At 37.3% G+C, this 20,369-nt stretch overlaps 1 protein-coding gene across 2 annotated transcripts in view; it reads right to left on the reverse strand.

Moving 5' to 3' along the window:
- Positions 1-2,762: 2,762 nt before the first annotated feature.
- Positions 2,763-20,369, reverse strand: part of ELL2 (elongation factor for RNA polymerase II 2) — an 85,905-nt gene continuing 68,298 nt past the window's right edge. The window contains exons 6-12 of one of the 2 annotated variants that reach the window (XM_004375039.2): positions 18,325-18,449; positions 18,062-18,152; positions 15,633-16,200; positions 12,809-12,875; positions 8,942-9,113; positions 6,623-6,667; positions 2,763-6,531 (exon numbers count right to left, since the gene is read on the reverse strand). In XM_004375039.2, the coding sequence (XP_004375096.1) occupies positions 6,415-6,531; positions 6,623-6,667; positions 8,942-9,113; positions 12,809-12,875; positions 15,633-16,200; positions 18,062-18,152; positions 18,325-18,449 (1,185 nt within the window). In that variant the 3' untranslated portion in view covers positions 2,763-6,414. The remainder of the gene's footprint in view (positions 6,532-6,622; positions 6,668-8,941; positions 9,114-12,808; positions 12,876-15,632; positions 16,201-18,061; positions 18,153-18,324; positions 18,450-20,369) is intronic. The other variant, XM_023730128.1, reaches the window with a different exon arrangement.

The raw sequence follows: 20,369 nt of genomic DNA on the forward strand, positions 1-20,369 counted from the left end.
TATCATGTCCTTGAAAAATGAGAGAAAGGCTATTGAAAAAATATATCAGGAAATGAAATTGGAGCTTATCTGCAAGTTATGATAAATACTGAAAGTAACTTTTTCAACCATTTCATTTCATATTTAAACACTTATGAAGACTGTTTTATGCTCAAATTCCAGAGGTGACTAGAGATATGAATGCCAATGCTTGACAGAGATGTCTCCTTTGAAGAAAAATGTCCAGTTAGTTAATCATGGCAAAAGGACTTTCAAAGTAAAGTCAATCTGCTATGCGCATGGTGGTAACTAATTCCCAAATCATTACCTTGGGAAGATAAAGCAGTAAGGCACACAAACCGGAACTGACATAGCAGATTCTTGCAGAAATCCATATCCCCCGGCCATATGAATTTTGCATAACACATATGCATAGTCTGCTTCATACATTCTTTCAATAAATCATTATTGAGCACTTTCTATATACCAGGCACTACGCTAGGAGCTGGAGACACCCTAGTGAACCAGTCTCTACTCATGTGAAACTTATTTAATTAATACTGTAATTAGTATTTAATTATGATTGTGACAATTGCCACAAAGGAGAAGTATAACATGAAAGAGAGCATATACCAAGGTGATCTGAGTTAGTCTGGGAGGTTAGGGATGGCTTCCTTGAGCAAGTTGTATTTAAGCTGAGATCTTGAGGAGAAGGTGGCAGCTAAGTGAGGAGCTGGTGGAACTGGTGGTGCAGAGGGTAATGTACTAAGGCAGGCCTTGGGATATGAGGAGCAAGGGGTATTGCGGAACCTGATGGAAGGCCTGTGACTGGTGTGCAGAGTGGGAGTGGCACATAACGAGACTGGTAAGGTAGAGCATGCTGCCTGTCCCCACCCAGTGGAATTCTGTAAGCCCATCTGGAGTTCATGAAGTATAGAAAGGCAGTCAGCCATTTCTCTAAAAGCCCCAGCTTTACAATTCACATACAGTGGCTAAATTTATGTGGGCTCATCTTTAGGAAGCTCTCTCCTCCATTTCATAGACCTAGAGGTGAAATTTTTATTGCTCATCTACAAATGCCCACATTGTACCAAGCACCTAATTACAGTAAGCAAAACCCACCTGGCCAGCCCAGTTGCATTAGACAGGCAAGAGTTGAAAATGACACATCTCCACTGTCACACACAGCAGAATCATCTGACCTCAACATATGAAGCAATTATACAATGTCAGAGCCACCTACAGCCACTGCCAGCCTCCCGTCCCATCTCAGAAAGGTAAAACTAGTAGATACACGTAAGTCTAGCATTCAATAAAACAAACCCTAAGCACCCCAACTTGAAACCCCAAGCCACTCTGCCTTTGCCCTCTTTGCAATCTGTCAAAATGAACTCATTCTCACCTGAAAAACAATGCTCCAACAAACGCTATTGTGTTCAGCAGATAATCCGTAGTTTAAATAGCTATTTTTCATGGAACTCCCAAATGCTTTGCAAACAATAATTAAACCTCTTCAGACCCCAGTAAAGAGGCGTATTTTCACTTTACAGCTGAGGAAAAGGGGTCAAGTTAAAAGACATGTACAATACCAAACGTCCCGTGGGGGAGGGCTACTGACATCATTACATTAGGAGCCCCATCTTGAAACTTCTCGTAAACCAAACCAGTCACCAGTCATTGCTGGCACTAATTCTTCTATCTTTGTAATACAAATGCTTAATTGAGGCTTTTTTCCTTTCCTTGTATACTATTCCTTCAGAAAACTTTAAGGATTCAGCTACGAAAATGTCCTAATTCAGACTAGATATCCCTCTAGAGCTGGAGTCTGTTATGGAGACAGTCTTTTAATATTAATGGAAACCTATGTTATCACAAGACTGTACTCACCTCCTCCTCTATCTGCACTGCCCCATTGTGAAGACTGACCACTTCAGAAAATAAAGGGAACGTAGGGAAAAACAGATATCTTTTAGAATTATGAACCTTTTCGCCAAAAGAAAAGAATTTTGTCCTCCCTTCAAATCCAGTTTATCATTTCTGACAAAATCAACTCACTGAGAATAATCAACTAGACATCACCCCACTCCCGACATTCTAGCCTCCTTTGAAGAGAAAGGGTTTGTCTAGCCTGTGTTCTGTCACTGGAATGATCACTTTGTGAAGATTACTCTCACCTTAAAGAGGTACAAGAAGGCAGTTATGTAGAAGTGGTTAAGAATACATGCATTGGGGTTAGGCTTCCCAGGCTCCACAGTTCATTGGCTGTATGACCGACAAATTTCTTAATTTCTCTAAACCTCAGTTAATTCACCTGTAAAATGGGGATAACAGAGTTGTGGTGAAGAGAAATGGGACAAGGCACGTAGAATGTGTGACACATAGGCAACTCTCAATAAATGGTAACTATGAGATTATTGTTTCCCTTGTAGATGTTGGCCCTGGAGGGCATGTCTTGCACTAATAAACAGGCAGATCCTGGAGAAAATACCGTTCCTATTTCCTAGAGTCTCTGTCCCAGAAGGGTCAATTACATTACGGCATCAGAGAACGCTTTGTGGTAGAGTTGTTTTCTTCTTTTAAAGACAAAGTGAAGTGCCTTGAAATGAGACAAAGGAAAAACAAGTACCAGAATTGCAAAGTTAACATGTTTATTGAACCAAAATTGGTGTAGAACAGAGGCCACCACGGTGCTGAGCTCAGTAGCAACTGAAAAGCCCCTGTGACATTTTACCTTCAAGAGTCCTAACATGGTTTGGGTGGAACAACTGAGAAACAGCATAGACTTTTTTTTTTTTTTTTTTTAAACACTTCAAAATATTTAGAAATGCGCCTCACAGCCTTGTTGAGTTTTCAGGTTACACTGATAAAGAACATTGATAAGATCTTCTGTTGCCTTCCTTTAGTGGTGTCAGTTAATATCCTTCCCCAAAACGCTCCTCTCAAAGTGCTGGCTACAATTTTTCCCCATCCAGCACACATAAGGATTTAATAACACTTAGGCAAGTAATAAACAGTAAGAACTTCAAAAGTAGTAAAGGCATATGCCAAGCATACATGACTCAACACTTACACTGCCAGAAAGACAATGAACTGGCAAGAGCATTTCAGCCAAGTTCCAGAGGCAAAGAATGCACTAATGGAAAGGGTAAGGCAACCAAGTAGCGTCTGAACTGGTAAACCATTTTTGTCTAAACCTCATTTCAACACCTTGCTTGCTTCCAATACACAAGTATGCATTTGTTTTACATAATAAAGTGAAGTACTTTAAGGGAGAAGGAAACTCCTGTGAAGGTTGTAAGATCAATGAGAGATGAAGAAAATTAATACTGAATTTTTATAATCAATGCATGTAGCAATGATATAAACTGACCACCACCCCATTTGCTTTTGTAAGAATATGTACCGAATACCTACCACTACTTAAAGAGTTGAAAGTTAACCCCTCTATATTATTCCAAGGGAAACAAGTAGATAACGATAGGAAACTAAATCCCTACTTAAAAAACAAAATCACATCTGATAGTTAACGTTCTTTTGCTGTTTTAAATTAGCTGCTCATTCAATTTGGAGTTAATTTACAGGTGTTGGTAAAAGTCTTCAAGTGCTTCAAATTAGGTGAAATGTGATGGAAAAACAATACATCTTGTTCTCTAATCTTGACAATGCTGTTTTACACTTTACTTTTTTTTTTTTTAAAAAAAAAACCTAAAAAAATTCCACCAACAGAGTGACTAATCAATCATAAGTGCCCACCCATTCCTGTGGCAATCATTAATCTAAAAATCTTGCAGTAGGAGATGAATGGCTATAAATATTTTAACAGGTTGATGCCTATCTTCAAAAGGGATGCAACCTTGAGTAACAGCAGATTCAAACATTTGCAACTCTCAAATTTGCAACTGATAGACACATTTTACAAGGCCCTGCCCAATGTGTACAAGCAACATCTGAATTAAGGCTTTTACACGTAGGTGGGCAAGCCTATGAGTGTGCAATGCTGGATTTCCACAAAGCATCTCCAGCTTCCATTGTTACCTAACTTGTAAACCAGAAGATCTGCTGATACAGGTGGGTAGGACCTTCAAGGGCTAACGATTAACCAGCTGGAAGGCTGGTTTCTAAACAGGTTCTGAAATAAGAGTTGGCAGTGAAACTGAGGGGATGCCTCATCACTCAGAGGGGAAAAATGACTTACATCTGCTGATGGGGATGGGCTTTAACAACAACAACAACAAAACAAAACCAGCAGTTGAACAGTTCAAGATTTAGTGACCTAAACGTTTAGAGCTACATCCAAGCCAATAGCTCTCATACTTTAGCTTGCCAAAGTCACCTAAAGGATATGTGTGAAACTACAGACACCTGGGCCCTATATCCAGAGATTCTAATTCAGGTGATGCAAGTGGTCCAAGCACCTTGTTTTTGAGAAACATTGCTCACAGCAAATAGCAGCAAATAATCTTTGATTAAAAAGCCAAGATGTCCGAGAAATTATACCAATAAGGTCATTACCTACAGACAAACCCCTCAGGAGACTCTACGGTAATAATGTGAAAAACCAAACTTATCCCCAATTAAATTTCCTTTTCTTTTTCAGCTAAAAGTTTGAAATCAGTTAACATTTAATAATGATTGTACCAATTCTGAGGTAAAAGGAAGAGCACCTGGGATCTCCATGTTAAAAGTATAGAATTCCCTAGGAAGTCCACGCTAGATAGAAATAAAATTTCATCTGCAATATTGTTATAGAGTTATAGTGCAAAGCATCTTGCATCAGTCTTTGACTTTTGTACACTTTTGCTATATGGTCTAATCTTTCCATTTAATGTTTTAGAAGAATGCCAAAGCAAAAAGTTAATCTAAATGCTCTCTCAGGTTTTCTAGACACCAATGTTTTCTGGCTTACAGTGATACACAACAAAGTTATTTATTTATTTTTTTGGATGCTGGAGACAAACATCTTTATTAAAGGTACTACCAAAATTTTGGCAAACATTTCAAAACAGATTTGTAAACATAATGCTTCCCTTTTCAACTGGCAGCACTTTGAAAAGACAATATGATAAAACAACACAAGTTTAATCAACATTAGTTCAAAATCTTTACATTTTGACCACATAACTTATGTTCCCACATGATAAAACAAGTGATAGTTTAAATCAAAGTCAACAGATAAACTCCATGAAATGAAAGTTTGTGCTGTTTGATGAATCACAGTATGTTATGGTTAAATATATGTTCTTTTTTTATATTCCTGGCACCCAGGATGAAAAAAAAAATCTTTAAATATACATTTCATGTAGGTAATAGCTTCTTTGCATATCTCTCTTCAAAAAATACTTTATAGCAGTATATAAATAGGTTACCTACATGTTTAATTTTATAATTTTGCCCCAAAACTATAGATCTGTTTCATTTTCATAACATATTGATTTTGCCCAACATGAATAAAGCTGACAAACTGTTGAAATGGAAATGCTTTTGTCTTCCACAATAGAAGTAGCAATTTGACAGAAAAAAACAAAACAAAACAAAAAAACCCTACAGTAACACTCGTCAGTTGTTTAACCTGAGCGTTTGGCCTACTAAGAGTAGCAGCTTGTTTATTTTTCCTTCATGCATGCTAACATCCATACAACCTCTGCACACATACAGTTCGAGCACACGCTTCCAGACGCTGGTAGGCCACAGTGTGCTTCCCATTGCTCTAATCAAGTGGGAAGCAGTGTAGCTAATGATTAACCACACTATGTACACAACTAGCAAACACCTTAAGGCAACCATTGCAATGGGGGTTAACTTGCAGAGTGATTTTACTGTTCTTGAGCAAGTGAGTCTGTATATACATATGTGTATGTATACCTATATACACACACATACTCATACACCTTTCTGTTTCTTAACCCTCCAAAACAATGTTTTAATTTTTTTTTGTATTTTGTGCAAATTTCTAAATATTCTACCATTTAAGGCAAAGAGTTTGTATTAAGAAAGGTCAGAAAATAGGCTTATGTTTATCCAAAAGCATTTCATCTTGCACATTACTGTGTTTTTTTTTTTTTAAACACACACAACTTTAAAGTGTGGACACTGGATCCCCAATATCTAAAAAAAATCATTTCTAATGACAAACGTAAGTTTTTGAGGAAAAAATATTGATTTGAAGTATAGACACTGGATCCCCAATATCTTAAAAAAAAAAAAAAAATTTCTATTGACAAACACAAGTCTTGAGAAAAAAAGGACCAGAAAAAGCAGTTTCAAAAACACAGGGAAGCAAAATAAAATTAAAAAAGAAAGAAAGAAACTCAAGTTTACTAATACTGAAACTTTCAACAAGCAAAGTTTCATCTCTTTAGAATCTTAGAGCAACTCATTTGGAATTTTAAATAAATAAGCTTAAGTTTATTCACATCTTCTGGTCCAAGCAGAGTTCTAGTGCCATGACTCTGCCTGCTGTTGGTCAAATTCACCTATTAGTCTTTTGATGTGAGCCAACTTGTTATGAAGATACTCGCATCTGTATTTTTCTTCATGGTAATTGGGACTAGACTGCGGATGAAAAAAACAGTGAAGAATCAGGTTGCAGAATTTATAACACTTCCCAGCTACAGGTCAGAAACCCAACAGTGATGATACCAACCTGCTTGATCTTCTGATATTCCTGCAAGACTTCTTCATGAACACTCTACAAAATTAAAAATTAGAAATCAGAAAAGAAAGCATTATTACTATTTTGCGGGGGGTGGGCAGTAAATATAGCTAACACATTTGGCAAGGGTGTGGAAATACCGGTGGTGGGAATGTAGATTGGTACGGTTTTTTGGAAGGCAATTTGACAAAAGCTATCAAAATAGCAAGTGCAAAATCGACTCAGCAATTCTATTTATGCTACAGATAGATGAGTAAAAATGACCCTGTGTACAAGGTTACTCACTATAGCACTGTTTGTAAAGCAAAAAAGAGTAAACAAAATCTAAATGTCCATCAATCCATACAAAGGAATACTAAGCAGCCATTAAGAAATGGGGAAGAGCTTTATATGCTGATATAAAAAAATTTCTAAAATGCATTATGGTTTTCAATGAAAAAAGCAGACCAGTTTGATACCATTTGTTTAAAACTAGGAAATAGAATACTATTATATTCCAAGAACTTCATTGCTTCTAAAAATGCACATTTTTTCCCACTTTAATGAATCAGAATAAACAGTGGTATGTAACAGTTTAACTACTGAAGCATCAGATAATGGTGTATCTTACACTGGTGCATCTTAGAACTGAATCTTAGATATGTGAATGTGCGTATTAGAAAATATACCATATTTCATTGGTGTGTGTGTCTACACATACATATACACACACATTGAAACCTGTGAGAGCTGAACTCAACAGGACTGCCTTGTTTTTCCAGGTCCGAAAGTTTTCCGCCTTTGACAGGGTGCAGTCACCACTTTTCTACTGCTCTCTATTTAGTGGAAAACATTTGCGTTTTCCTTCTCTGACAGGTTTCCACCTTACACAGGTTCTTGCTTTTGCAGGTTTTACTGTACATATACATCTGAAAAGAATACACTGGAAACTAGTAATAATAATTGCCTGCAGGGAGGGAAATTTGGTGGCTGGGGGAAAACAGCTAACCTTTATGTAGCAGGTACCAGGCATGGTTCTAATCATATTGCAGAAGTTTACATTTATTTTGAACAGCAACTCTATGACCACCCCATTTTATGGATGGGGGATGTGAGGCAAAAAGGAGTTAAGTAACTTGCCCAAGATCACACAAGTATTAAATGACAGAGCCTGGGAATCAAGCCCAGGCAGACCAGAAGAGCCTGCTCTTAACCACTAAGCAATCCTTGGAATTACATTTTAGTTTAAATATAGTCATGTGCACTGGTAAACAACTGTATAGAAAAAAATCAACCCCAAACCACCATATAATCGACCTCTTAAACCCCCAACCACCAATTCCTCTGCAAAGTCTTCTACAACTCTAGACAGCTTGTTTAAAAGATTAAGTCCCACTACTTTAACACATCATTTCTTCCGGTTGCTTTAGCTACTCTACATTCAAGAGAAAGTTTCAGAGTCTCTTCTGACATCCATTTTAGTCTTTTTTTCTTTTCCAACTGAACTGATGGCACCTAACAACAACACCGTAAGACATAATGAATCTCTGGGGCACAGATGCTCTCAAGCTGTTTCTCCCATTGTGCGAAAACCCATCCATTCTCTCCCACAGACCCCTGTCAGAATGACGGTAGGACACTGGGGTACTGGCACCATTGATGGCTGTGAAATGTAACAAAATTATGTGGCCTACAAACTAGGAACCAAAAACTAGTCAGGAGACAAGCCAGGCATCTGCTCCTCTCTGTAGTAGTATTACCATTTCAGGTAGGGGACTGAAACCAGATTAAGACTGCTATCAAACATCAGTCCCTGGAACAGCTGGAAGGACCAAGCTTTTCTTCACTTAAAACCCAAACCTCTGTAGAATGTCTTCTCTATTCTGTGCCAGACTAAAATTTTTAAAAAAAGATCATTTTATTTTATTCATTTACTTGAAATAGCACAGCCTCTTGGCGACAGTACGAGAACTACGAGCTACAATCTGAGTTGAGTTGGCAGGAAAACTAAATATTTTGGTGACTCCCAAGATAAATTTTTTTTCCCCTCAATTTAGTTGTGTTTGGTATTCTTCTCAAAATGCTATATATTATGCTACAGTGGCACAAAATACTGTCATGGATGGAAATACAGGTTCACTGTATTTATTTTCAAGACCTATTTAAAATATTGTTTCCCAACAAATTTTAAATTAAAGCCAAAAGTAGCAGAGGCTGGTCTGAGAGAGGATTACTCTAAAGGTTCCACTGGGACAGCTGGGGATGGGCGGGGTAGGGAAAGAAAGAAGGCAGAATATGAAAGTTAGATGATCTAGGAACAAATGCATTTACCTGATACTCTTTTGAGCCTGGGGAAAGGCGCTTTCGTTGCGCATCCAGTTTGATAAATCTTCTAGCCACAGTCTCCATCCTGGCATGCAAGGCTCTGTACTCATCATACTCAGCATTGAAGTCATCCTTGTAATTCTGGCGTTGCTCATAGGAGACAATAGCAATATATTTTCTATTGGATTTAAAAGAAAAAAAATAAATGGAAAGTAGCTACAGAACAAGCATGATTATGTAAGTCAGAGATTTAAACCAAATGTTTAGAAACAATACCCATGCATTTATCACGAGTACTTAATGCCTCTCTGCCACTGGTGTGCTGCCATGTTACTCCTGAAAAAGTACTACTTCAAAGACCTTCCACGTGAAATTATCACACAGGAGAGCCTAAGAGCTTCAATGAAGGAGAGTAAATGTGAAAAAGACATAGTGGTCATGGAATTAAAGTGCATCTATGTAAAAAGAAAATAACACTTACATAGATCTAGCCTATTAAATCTTCCTCTATCCAAAATAATCTACTACCACACTAATAGCAGAGCCAGCCCATCTGTTACGTCACATCGAGACAGAAGGACTCGATGGTAATGTAAAACCAAGATCATGTCATGCAGTCACTAATGCTGAAGGTAAACTCTCTTTGGACCTGCTGCTCTATGAGGTCTGTCCTTCGGCCTTTCAGACATGCTGCTAGCAGGAGTTTCTGATGAGATGCCTCAGGCTGGCTTCTTCTATCCCTTTCCTCACATTTCTGACTAGGCAAATACGTAAGATCCAAAAGGGGAATTTTAAAGATGAGAGTTGATGGGAAAAAAAAAGAAGAAAAAAGGTATATTTTTCTAGCTGTCTTCAAACACTTTGATGTCATGTAATGGAAAGCCAGTGATGTACTATTAAGTTAATTTACTTTCTTCATAAAATGCCACAACTCTGTGCTTTTTTACTTTGGGGTAGGGAAACGTCTAGGGGCCTGGTGAGTGAAGTCCATCTTCCCAGAGTATCAGTTTATTCAGTGGTAAGTTAATTAAAACAACATTTTAATATTAACTAACTTAATATTTGTTTCTGGATTTGGGGGCTGGGATCACATTAGGGTCTGGCCTGGTTCTTGGCACAGTGTTTCTGCCACGGAATTAAAAATTTCCTTGACTTTTTGAGATAAAAACAGGTGGTGGGAACTTTGGAATGCCTCCTGGGAGTACACATATATTCTTTACTCTAGTAGATATCTGGGAGTCCAGTCCTCTCCAAAACGTTTTTATATAATCCTACCAATTTTATTTAAATGGCCATACCACAGATGCCTAGTTAGAAATGTGAGAAAAGTGATGTAGTGAGCAAATGTAATGTCCTCATTAATATTTTTATTCATGCTGAGTTAGACTGTACAGAGGTTTAATTTTGTAAGTGTAATTGAGACAGCCGTAGCATGCTGATTTAGAGCTGCTCCACTGCTGTCTTAGCTATAAAAGGAACACTGCCAACCAGACAGCAAATCAGTCCTCTCTATACATGGGCTGTCTTCACTGCACACCAGAGGGAGCCCAGGGGGAGGAAAAAGTTCCTGGGAACAAGTATATATAAGCAGAATGGCTAAACTGATCTTGAAATTCAGATTTAATTTGTTACACAGAATATATTTAAGCTCCTTGGGTGGCACAAATGGTTAAGTACTTGAGGTTGGTTGTTCAAATCTACCCAGAGGTGCCTCAGGAGACAGGCCTGGCAATCTGTTTCTGAAAGATAACAGCCTTAAAAACCCTATGGAGGGGTAGTACTCTGTACACATGGGGTCCATCATGAGTGGCAACTGACTCGATGGCAACTATTAACACAGAATATCCTACTTTCTCAAAATCACACCCAACGTGCACCCTCAGTATTTTATTTAATAATTTCCTTAGGGAAAATATCATACTGGCCAACACTTACGTTACTATTTTAGAAGACTATTTGGTTATACTTGCATTTTAACTAAAAGCATTTCACTATTTTCAACAAAAATTGTAATGGTTCCATAGTTGGCTCTTACTGCAGTGATAGAATAAATCCTTTTAAACAGTTTGGATAATTCACAACCACAAGTAACCAAAGTATTCTTATTATATAAAGATTAGGAGTATTGTGGGTAAGGATGAATTATTAAGGTTTTATTCTATATCCTTTTCGTTTTCTCCTGAAGTAACTTAAGTTTAAATTTAGGATTTTTGGTGAATTTTTTTTTTTTAAAGAAGTCACACTTTCCTAGCATTTTTTATAAAATTGGCTGTATTTATGGGAGACTTATTTTTTTATTAAAATAAACTTTTACTTAAGTAAATCAAGCAAACATATGAAGAACAGCCAACCATGTTGTTTAGCAATTTTTAAAAGAACTAAAAACATGACAAACATATAGAAATGCATTTAGGCAGATGCAGCAAGCATTCTTAGATAACTAACTTAAATTTTTTAAATATAGTTGGCAAACACAGCAATGTTAAAATTATACCAATAAAATCAGCCTGAATCCATGGGGAAATGGTTTGAATGATTTTTAATCTCCCCACATGATTTTGTTAGATACAATAAGTATACATCACTATTACAAAAAAGATAAACTTGAAATCCATCACAGAAAATCAGAGCATAGTACTAATGGTTATTATTTGAGAAGGCCCACTTTCAAATGACGATTAGCAGAAGTGGATTTGTAGATGGAGAAGTGTACCTTCTCAGCAGTGGGGTCAACAGCTGTCCCTCCAAGCCTGCGTGCAGACAGACCCTTCCTGGACCAGCTCGGTGGGTAGTTGCTTTTTAAGGCTCCCCCACAAGAACTCTAAACCACACACTACCTCAGATGAGAGCTGTCAGCATGGTTTCATGGGTGGCTTTTAGTTAAGACATGATAACCAGCATTATGGTTTCATGCTATAGCATTCCCCAATAAATACAGCTCTCACACTACTGTTAAGCAAAAGTAACACATTTTAAGTCCAAAAATGTTCTCTACTCTGGAAATGAGCGTTTCATGAGACATGGGGGGCTAAACAATATAGTTTAACTTTGTCCAACATGATACGCTACTGATAGAAAAAAAAAAGTTCCAGCAGTCCAGATTCCATTTTCCATTTGATATTCTTATGTATTTTGCACATTTGTTCATTTTCAGAGCTATCTGCAGTCAGATCTGTTTCCTCTTTCACTCTCCATTTTTCCAGGATCTTGCAACTTAATTATTTTCTTCTTAGAGAGGCCTTTGATTCGGTATGAAAGCTAGAATTATGTGTCTAAGTTATAATTTCTGTGATAACCAGTTACAAAAATGTCCCCAGCTCAGCATTTAGCAACATGTTGTCATAACAAGAAAAAACATGATAATCAGTACCAAAATGAAAAGATTAAATTTTACTATTCTTTCCTCTTAAAATTAATTTGAAGGCACAGCTTTATTAAAGTAAAAATCAATATAACTCTACTTTGTGTTAACTGCAGAGGTTCAAGCACTTTATCAGTAATAAACTGTCCCTTTTGTGGTGGGGGGTGGGGAGTGAATGACCATGCATGGACAGACTGTCAGCTTTCGAGAGTCAGACCCCTGAAATCTTCCATAATCAAATGCTTGGCCTGGCCACGGAACAAAGGACAGGCTTCTCTATACTTAAAGGCCAACGAACACAGCTCGGGTTGGGGTGGGGGGCCTCACGACCTGCTCATGCAGACAAGGGTGGATTTGGGACGAGCAGGCGTAATGGCAGCCTTTCAATTGTAGGGGTGGTTCCAGTACTCTATTTCTGGAACTTCTTTTCTGATTTGCAAATTATGAGAAAAGAATTTGCAAACTTTCTAGAATTAAACAGCTCTCTCCTACTGGCAGACATCTGAACTTACATCAAATAATCTGGGAGTTCAATTGTGGAAGAAGGCTCCGTGGAGGCAGTGCAACCCTCTTTAACTTCTACAAAGAAAGAAAAAAATTAGTCTGTTCATCAACCAGTATGGTTATAAAATGCCTATAATTCTAAAATAGATCAGAAACATCTGGAACACTTTTCCTCAAATTCTATTCTTCCATCTCAATTAGCAACAGTGAGCAAGGAATACAATTGAACACGAACAACAGACGCCCTATGACCAGCGCCAGCAGAACTGACGCCAGGCATTTAAAGCACCCTGGCTACTGCAGTGTCTGCACAATAAAGGAATTCCATCTTAACCCAAGGTCAATCTTTTATTCTTTCAACAACACTCGGGGCATCTGCCCAGCAATTCAAAGACTGCAGTGGCAGATGCAGCCAGACAATGGGAGATACAAATTTTACATCAACATCTGCTTTTCATGGGATTCAAACAAAGCAGATGAAACAACAAAGTCAGGTAGCAGACTGCTTCAGTCACTGTATTTTTACTGGTACCCTTTTTGTACGCAAACAGTGGAAGTGGGTAGCAAGTTTTTCCATCGGTTTAAAGTCATTTAAAATAAGGTATTATTGAGCCCCGATTCACATTCCTCTCATCTCTAGCCCTCCTAATATTAAATACAGATTTTTAAAAGTACAGAAAAATAGTGCGCCAATCGTTCACAACTATGCTGTGGAAGTTTGTGAAATCCCTCAGAGTTCCATCCGTTTGAACATACCATTTCCAGAGGGTATGTTTTGATTTTCTTTTTATTAGGGTAATTTTTTTTATCATTCAAAGTAGAGTTAAACTAATAACTCAAACTCTTAACCTGCCTGCTGTGAAAACACTCGTTGACTGTAAAAGTGATTTGATAATTTCTCATTTTACTGTCTTAAAGAATGAAGTACACTTAATAAATTATAGACTCTGCTCAAGCTTGGGTAAAAGAACATGAATCTGAGCCTCAAAAATCAGGGGAAAAAAAAAAGTCATCAAGTGCAGGTCCTCTGGCTTCCATTTTGCCACAGACACCAGATAAATTCCAAACAGATGCAGGGGATGTGGGTCTGGATCTATCCTTGGTTTGCTCTAATCTCAGTTGGCTTTGAAAGGTACTACGTCTTCAGCGAGGGACTGAAAAAGACTAGGTCTGTTTCTCCAGGTCTCCAACTCTGAGAACACTCTTAGCTCTGCCGTAGGCCTCAACATACTGGAACCCAGCCCTCCTAGGACTAGCCTCTGAGTGAGAATCACTGAGAGTGGAGTACACCCAGGAACCTGGCTTACAAACTCTGAATATGGGGTTTTACTATCTCATGCCTTTTTCCTGACCCGACAAATTCAAGTACAATAGTGTGTCTGAGGGAAAGAACTAACATAAACCTCTCTAGCTATTAATATTGTATTATACTGACCTAAATATTTCAACAGCTATGCTTTGACATGCAATACAACCAATCCAGGTCAACAAAAAGTTGTATTATAAAGGCATTGTATACTATTTCTACAACTCCTTCTTTAGAAATTCTACCAAAAAAAAAGCAATCAAAGCTCTCATATGGTAAAAATGGTCAATTAAATTCAAGGATTACAGACTTTCAGTGTTATGGGCAAAATAAAGAATTTTATATTGAAACTCTATTTATTAAAGTAACCTGTCTAAAACTATATTGTCCTGGGGAATTTTGCCTTATTTATGGTGGGTTTAAAATGAACAGCAATGCTAAATGATAGAGATGGATCTTCTATGTACTGACATGCAAGACATTGAGTTTCAGAGAACTTTTTTTTTAAATATGAAAAATCTAATTTTGTGATTAGCAAGTTTTAAGGACCAGTTGTTGTCACATGCCGTCGAGTCGATTCTGACTCATAGCGACCCTATGTGACAGAGCAGAACTGTTCCATAGGATTTCCCAGGTTGTAATCTTTATGGGAGCAGATCAAGAACTGCTCCATAGGATTTCCCAGGTTGTAATCTTTATAGGAGCAGATCACCAGGTCTTTCTCCCTAAAGACCAGTACATCTCAGGAAAACAGTATTTCTACTAAATTAGTTTTTCTTTAGAGGTAAGGCATTATTTTAAGCTTCTCTGGGTCTCTGGATGTTTGGCTTTTAAGCTTCCTAAATCTTGAAATGGTTAATTTTACTAGTAACAATTGATATTAGTTTATTAAAACAGGATTCTCAAAATTGAAAAAAGAAAAAAAAAAAAAAAGATTAAGAACTATCAAGCCAATAGCCTTGCAAAAGACAAAACTGCTTTTACTCTGAATGAAGATGTTATGGATCTGCAAATGTAATTTTACTCTGCCTGTTTTATAAAATTTGACATTTCTACTGTGCTAATATTAATTAAAGAAGGAGTGACCTTGTTTCTTTGGAAAGAAGGAAATGAATATTCTTATTGCTAATTGTGTGTGTGTGGTTAAAATCAATTTAAGAATGGCATATATTATGTCATCTTGAGGTTGCACAACACCATGAGAGTTATGCAAAAAAAGTAACAAAGTCCACCTTCTGAAAGGAGGTCTCTGAAGGATGACAGGATCATTTTCAAATGTCACCATCTTATTAACAAATACAGATGGTTGTTTAATGGTTGGTTAAAAAGAGACTGAAAATGACTGTTGTGAAAAGCAAGAAAATATCTGCCCAAAAGCACAATACTAAAATTAGTAACTAAATGGAAGATAATTTGGTAAAAAAGCATTACTAATCATAAACAGCATAATCTCGGACTCATAATAGAATGTGCTTCTAGCTCATTTAACATATGTAGGTGGGTTTTTTTCAACAAATGTTAAATACCTTCATTGGAATTGGGACTGGAGTTATTTAGCTTGGCAATTTCTTCTTTGCTTTTAAGGTCCTCCTCCTTTTCCTCAATAGTCTCAATGTCCTGCTTTTTTATTTGGTCCTTTTCCTTGTGTTTTTTAGACTTCTTTTTGGACTTCTTGTGAGACGTTGAATGGTTTTCTTCCGCAGGCTTTGGACACTTCAGCAGAACTGAACCAGGGGGTAAGGTTTCCAGAGAAGTCCTAGAGGTATATTTGTCTTGCTGGTCCTCATAGATACTACCATTTTGACTAAAACTGTCAACAGGTAGGTCTTGAGTCCCCCGGCCTTCTGGAGTGCTAGGGGAATTGGAGTTAGAATTTACAGTCTGAGGAGGATTTGAGATGGGCAGGTGAGTTGAAGGCAGCGGTGGAGAGGTGGGAATGGCAGCAGCTGCAGGGGGCAGCGGGAGACCTGCAGATTTTTCACTGGTGGGATTCAAATGACCATTTAATGTTGGCGGCACTCTACTCGTCAGGTGAGATATTCGAGCTTTTTTATTCAGTAAAGGATCAATGAAATCTGAATCCAAAAGCCGTTTCTGGAAGAGAAAAAGAAAAAAATGATCTGGTTTGTAAAAAAAATTCAATATATTCAATACACATGTGACTGATTACCATATGAACAACTGAGTAAACTTGCTTATATTTAAATCTGTTACCAGGGTGTGTTGACCCTTCTCTAAGCTTAAAAAGAAACAAACAAACAAAAAAAAGTGAAACAAAAGAAATTTTCATGTCTAATGTCAAAAAGCAGAATCTGGTAAACAATTCTGTCTGATCATAGTGCCTCACCTTAAATTCCTAGAGACTATGCCAATTTATGTGGATTATACCACTCAGCCATGTATTAAACAGAGGTGGCCGCGCTCCTCTGCTGGCCTCATTTGACCTAGTTATATTAAGTGAGAGGAGGAAGCAATTTGTACCATTTCACTGACTGAGAACTAACAAGGGTAGGTAAAGGGCAACAAGCCTACACTATTTTAATCTCCTCTAATGTGCTAAAATGCTCCAGTTATGAATATTTTGGCCGTCATTTATTATTCCACTTGTCTTAAAATGGGAACAGCCAGCACTTTCAGAGTAATTTCACCAAGTATCTGCATTATTGTTGAAATGCTATTCAATATTTTTTTTTCCTCTTAAATATATCTTCACCAGATTGGAAGATAAGTTTTAATGACTGGTCCACAAAAATGATGTGGAATTACTATTTAAAAATTCAAAAAAATCATGCCAATATTAGCTCAATCCAGCAATCATAATAACATTTAAATTAAAAAGGAAATTCAGTGAAAAAGTACAAAACATAAATCTAACATAATACTGTAGCTTGCACTCTAGCTTGAAATATTTAATCAACCCATTAAGTTATTTTGTTTACAACTTAGCATCATTTATTTAGCACCCAGTATAAAATTAGATCAGAGTATATGTAGCCTCAAAATGGTTGGCATTAAAAGTGGGGCTTTACTAGACAGTGTATATGCAAGGATAGAGCTGCTTTTTTTTTTTTAAATTCTGTTCCCCGTCTGTGCCTCCCAACAGGTTTCTAACATTTTCTAACGCTCACGAAGGCCTGGGTGACAATCTTAGAACACAGCTGACATGCGAATAGCCTTTTGCTCAAAGCATGCTTCCTGTTCTCCACACCTGTCCTCTCCTCCCTAATTCTTTCGATAAGGCTCCAGAGAGAAAGGAGCACTCTGTCAGCAATATAGAGATGGAGAGGTTTGTCCTACTGTCAGTCTAAAGGACCTGGGAGACCGAGTGAGTTTTAAGTCTGGCCATGAGATATGAGAACCAGGCAGATTTGAACTTTACAGAACTGCCCAGAATTTCCCCACTTTTTTCCAGGACAGGATGAATCTCTTGGGAGAACTCTAAACTGGAGTAGAGTCTAATTGGGAGTATTCTGATTGGGATCCAATTGAAAAGTGCTTTAAGAAAACATCTACGAAAACGGCATAGTTTTTATTTATTTGCTCACTGAAAATACATTTTCCCCTCCAAAAAGTATTTTTCTGGACCATGTTTCAGGTAAAATTAAATATCTTCAATTTTCCATATGATCTGAGAATCATGGGACTAGGTAAGTCTTCGAGTTAGTGCCCAAATGGAAAAGCAAATAATCTTACCACAGAACGTAAACTTTAAAAATGGAAAAGCAAGGTACACATTAAATACTTTGACAAAGCAGTGCTGTGGAGAGTTCTGGCTGGGCTTAGAACTGAGAACCTGGATTCTAGACCCAGCTCTGCCACTGACTAGCTGTGTGAGTTTGAGCAAGCTGTGCAACTTCTCTGGGCCTCATTTCCCTTACTTACATATCAGGGGGCCTGAACCAGGTGACCCCTAAGGTCCACTTCAGGTCTATGAGTCTACAATTTTATAAAATACCTGAGAAGGAGAAGATGCAGCGTCTTTACTAGAACATATAAGAGATTCTGAACGGCTGGTGCCAGCAGCATTCTGAGATGGATTTAGTTTTCTGTAAAGGATACACATGTTCCAGGTTATGGAGAGAATTTTTAAATGTTTGTGATAGAAAACTTACCCTTATTTCTCTTTCCCACCTCAACACTAAAATATCAACGACTAAAATAATTACTTATCTGCTTTACTTTTAGAAAGAAAAAAAAAAAAAAAATTAAAGAACTTACCTAGAGAGCACTGACTCCAATGACTGTCTATCTATTTCATTGTATCCAGGCCAGTCTCTTTGAAGCTCTTTAAATACATAATCCTTTAAGGTATATGAGAGGTCCTTAGGATTCAGATTGGCCACCTGGCACATGGTAAAAACAGAGCATTAGAACTTTTTGCTATTTCCTAACCTAAAACAGGCAGTCTTTTGGATTTATACTAAAAATAATTGTACCAATTGGCCCCAAAGGGGTTGTTAATTTTGTACATGCCAAATTTCAATAAATGCCATTCAACTTCATTTTGTACACATACATACACATACATATTTTTTTTCCCTGAATGGCCACCACTGCATTTATCATATTTCTATTCAGATAATAAAGCCAAACTAGGAAGAAAAGTGGAGAAAACATGTTTTTTTAAATCAATTTTTTCTAGCCAAAGGAATTCAAAACAATAATGGTATCATTATTTACTTCTGGTCATTAACCCCATTACTTTTAAAGAATCACAGTAAAAACCCTTGATTACTTATATTAAGTAGAAACCAAACAAGTGCCCAAATGTTGGGTTACAAACTTTCCTTTCAGTCATCATCAGAACATCAGAAATTATCTCCATAAATAGTATTAATTCTGACAACCCTGACTGTCATATTCTTGGACAGTCAAGTTCACTCCTTGGTCCAGCCAGTTTTCCTGAAGAACCAAATACCTTGAAATTCCCCAAAACCAATAAATGGAAACAAACCAAAAGATCCCCAAATTATTAGTCAGTCAGTTTATTCCTAAGTGTAATCTTTTCTTATCCCTTAACCACAATTCTGGGAGTGTCCAGGTGTAGATTCCACTGACTACACTAATGTATGGATTCAGGTGCCAAACCAAAAGTAATTTTTAAGGCTAGGAGAAAGCTAATCCTGCCTGTCACTTCCTACTGGAATGCTCTTTTTAATGACTTGACTTCTTTCTGTCTTTTAATAGTACTATCAAATATATTATGATAGCTTATGCTTTTCTCATAACTCAACCGCATACTAATCTAACATTAATGTTATAAAGTAGAAAATGTATGCTTATATTAAAATTCAAATTTGCAAATAAATTAATATAGATAAAATCAAATTTCTTGAAATAGAAAATTACAACAATTCTTAGATTTTCTATTATCCCTGGTACTACTCATATTAACATCCTGCCCCCACGGCAATTCTTTCTCTAGGCTTCTATAAAGAACATTCTCCTGGTTTTCCTCTTCCTCCTCCCTCAGGACTTTTCCTTTTTAAGTCTTCTTTGTTGACCCTCCTAGCTGCTGGACAGCTCAGGGCCTGTCTTCTGCCCTGTTTTCTTCCTTATCTTTCTCTCCTCCTGAGATGATCTCATTTAGCTTTAAGGCTTTCAACACCCAATCTATATGCTGAATATATGAAATATACGAAAATACATGATTTTATTCCTAGTTTCTAAATTTACAACTCCAGTCCCAACTGTCCCCTGAACACCATGTATAATGTTATATGTAACTACCTATTGAACATCTATCTCCATTTAGATATGTCTAACAGACATCTTCCAAACAGAATGTATGTAAGACAGGAACTCCTGGTATCCTTCCAGAAACCTGTTCCTTTCTCCATTCTTCCCCATCTCAGTCAGTGGCTCAATATACACTCAGTTGTTCAGACCAAAAACCTAGTGGTAACCACAGATTCTATTCTTTCCCTCACCCTCACCCTCACCCAACACCTGCCATTAGCAAGTCTTGTCACAAAACATATCCCTAATCTGATAAACCTTCTCCATTATCCCTACCAGGTCAAGTCACCAACACTTCTCACCTGGACTTCTACAATAGGTTCTTTTACATGGTCTCTCTCTTCTACTCTTGCCTCCCCATATCCATTCTTGCCACAGAAGTCTGAGTGATCTTATTAAAAATATAAATCGGATTACCTGATACCCTTGTTTAAAACTCTACAATGATTTCCCATCATATTCAGAACTAAAATCCAAATTCCTCGCCCATGACCTAGAAAGGCCCTCTGTGATTTGTCCTATGC

Source organism: Trichechus manatus, unplaced genomic scaffold (genome assembly GCF_000243295.1).
Source record: "Trichechus manatus latirostris isolate Lorelei unplaced genomic scaffold, TriManLat1.0 scaffold00032, whole genome shotgun sequence".
NCBI classification, from domain to species: Eukaryota; Metazoa; Chordata; class Mammalia; order Sirenia; family Trichechidae; genus Trichechus; species Trichechus manatus.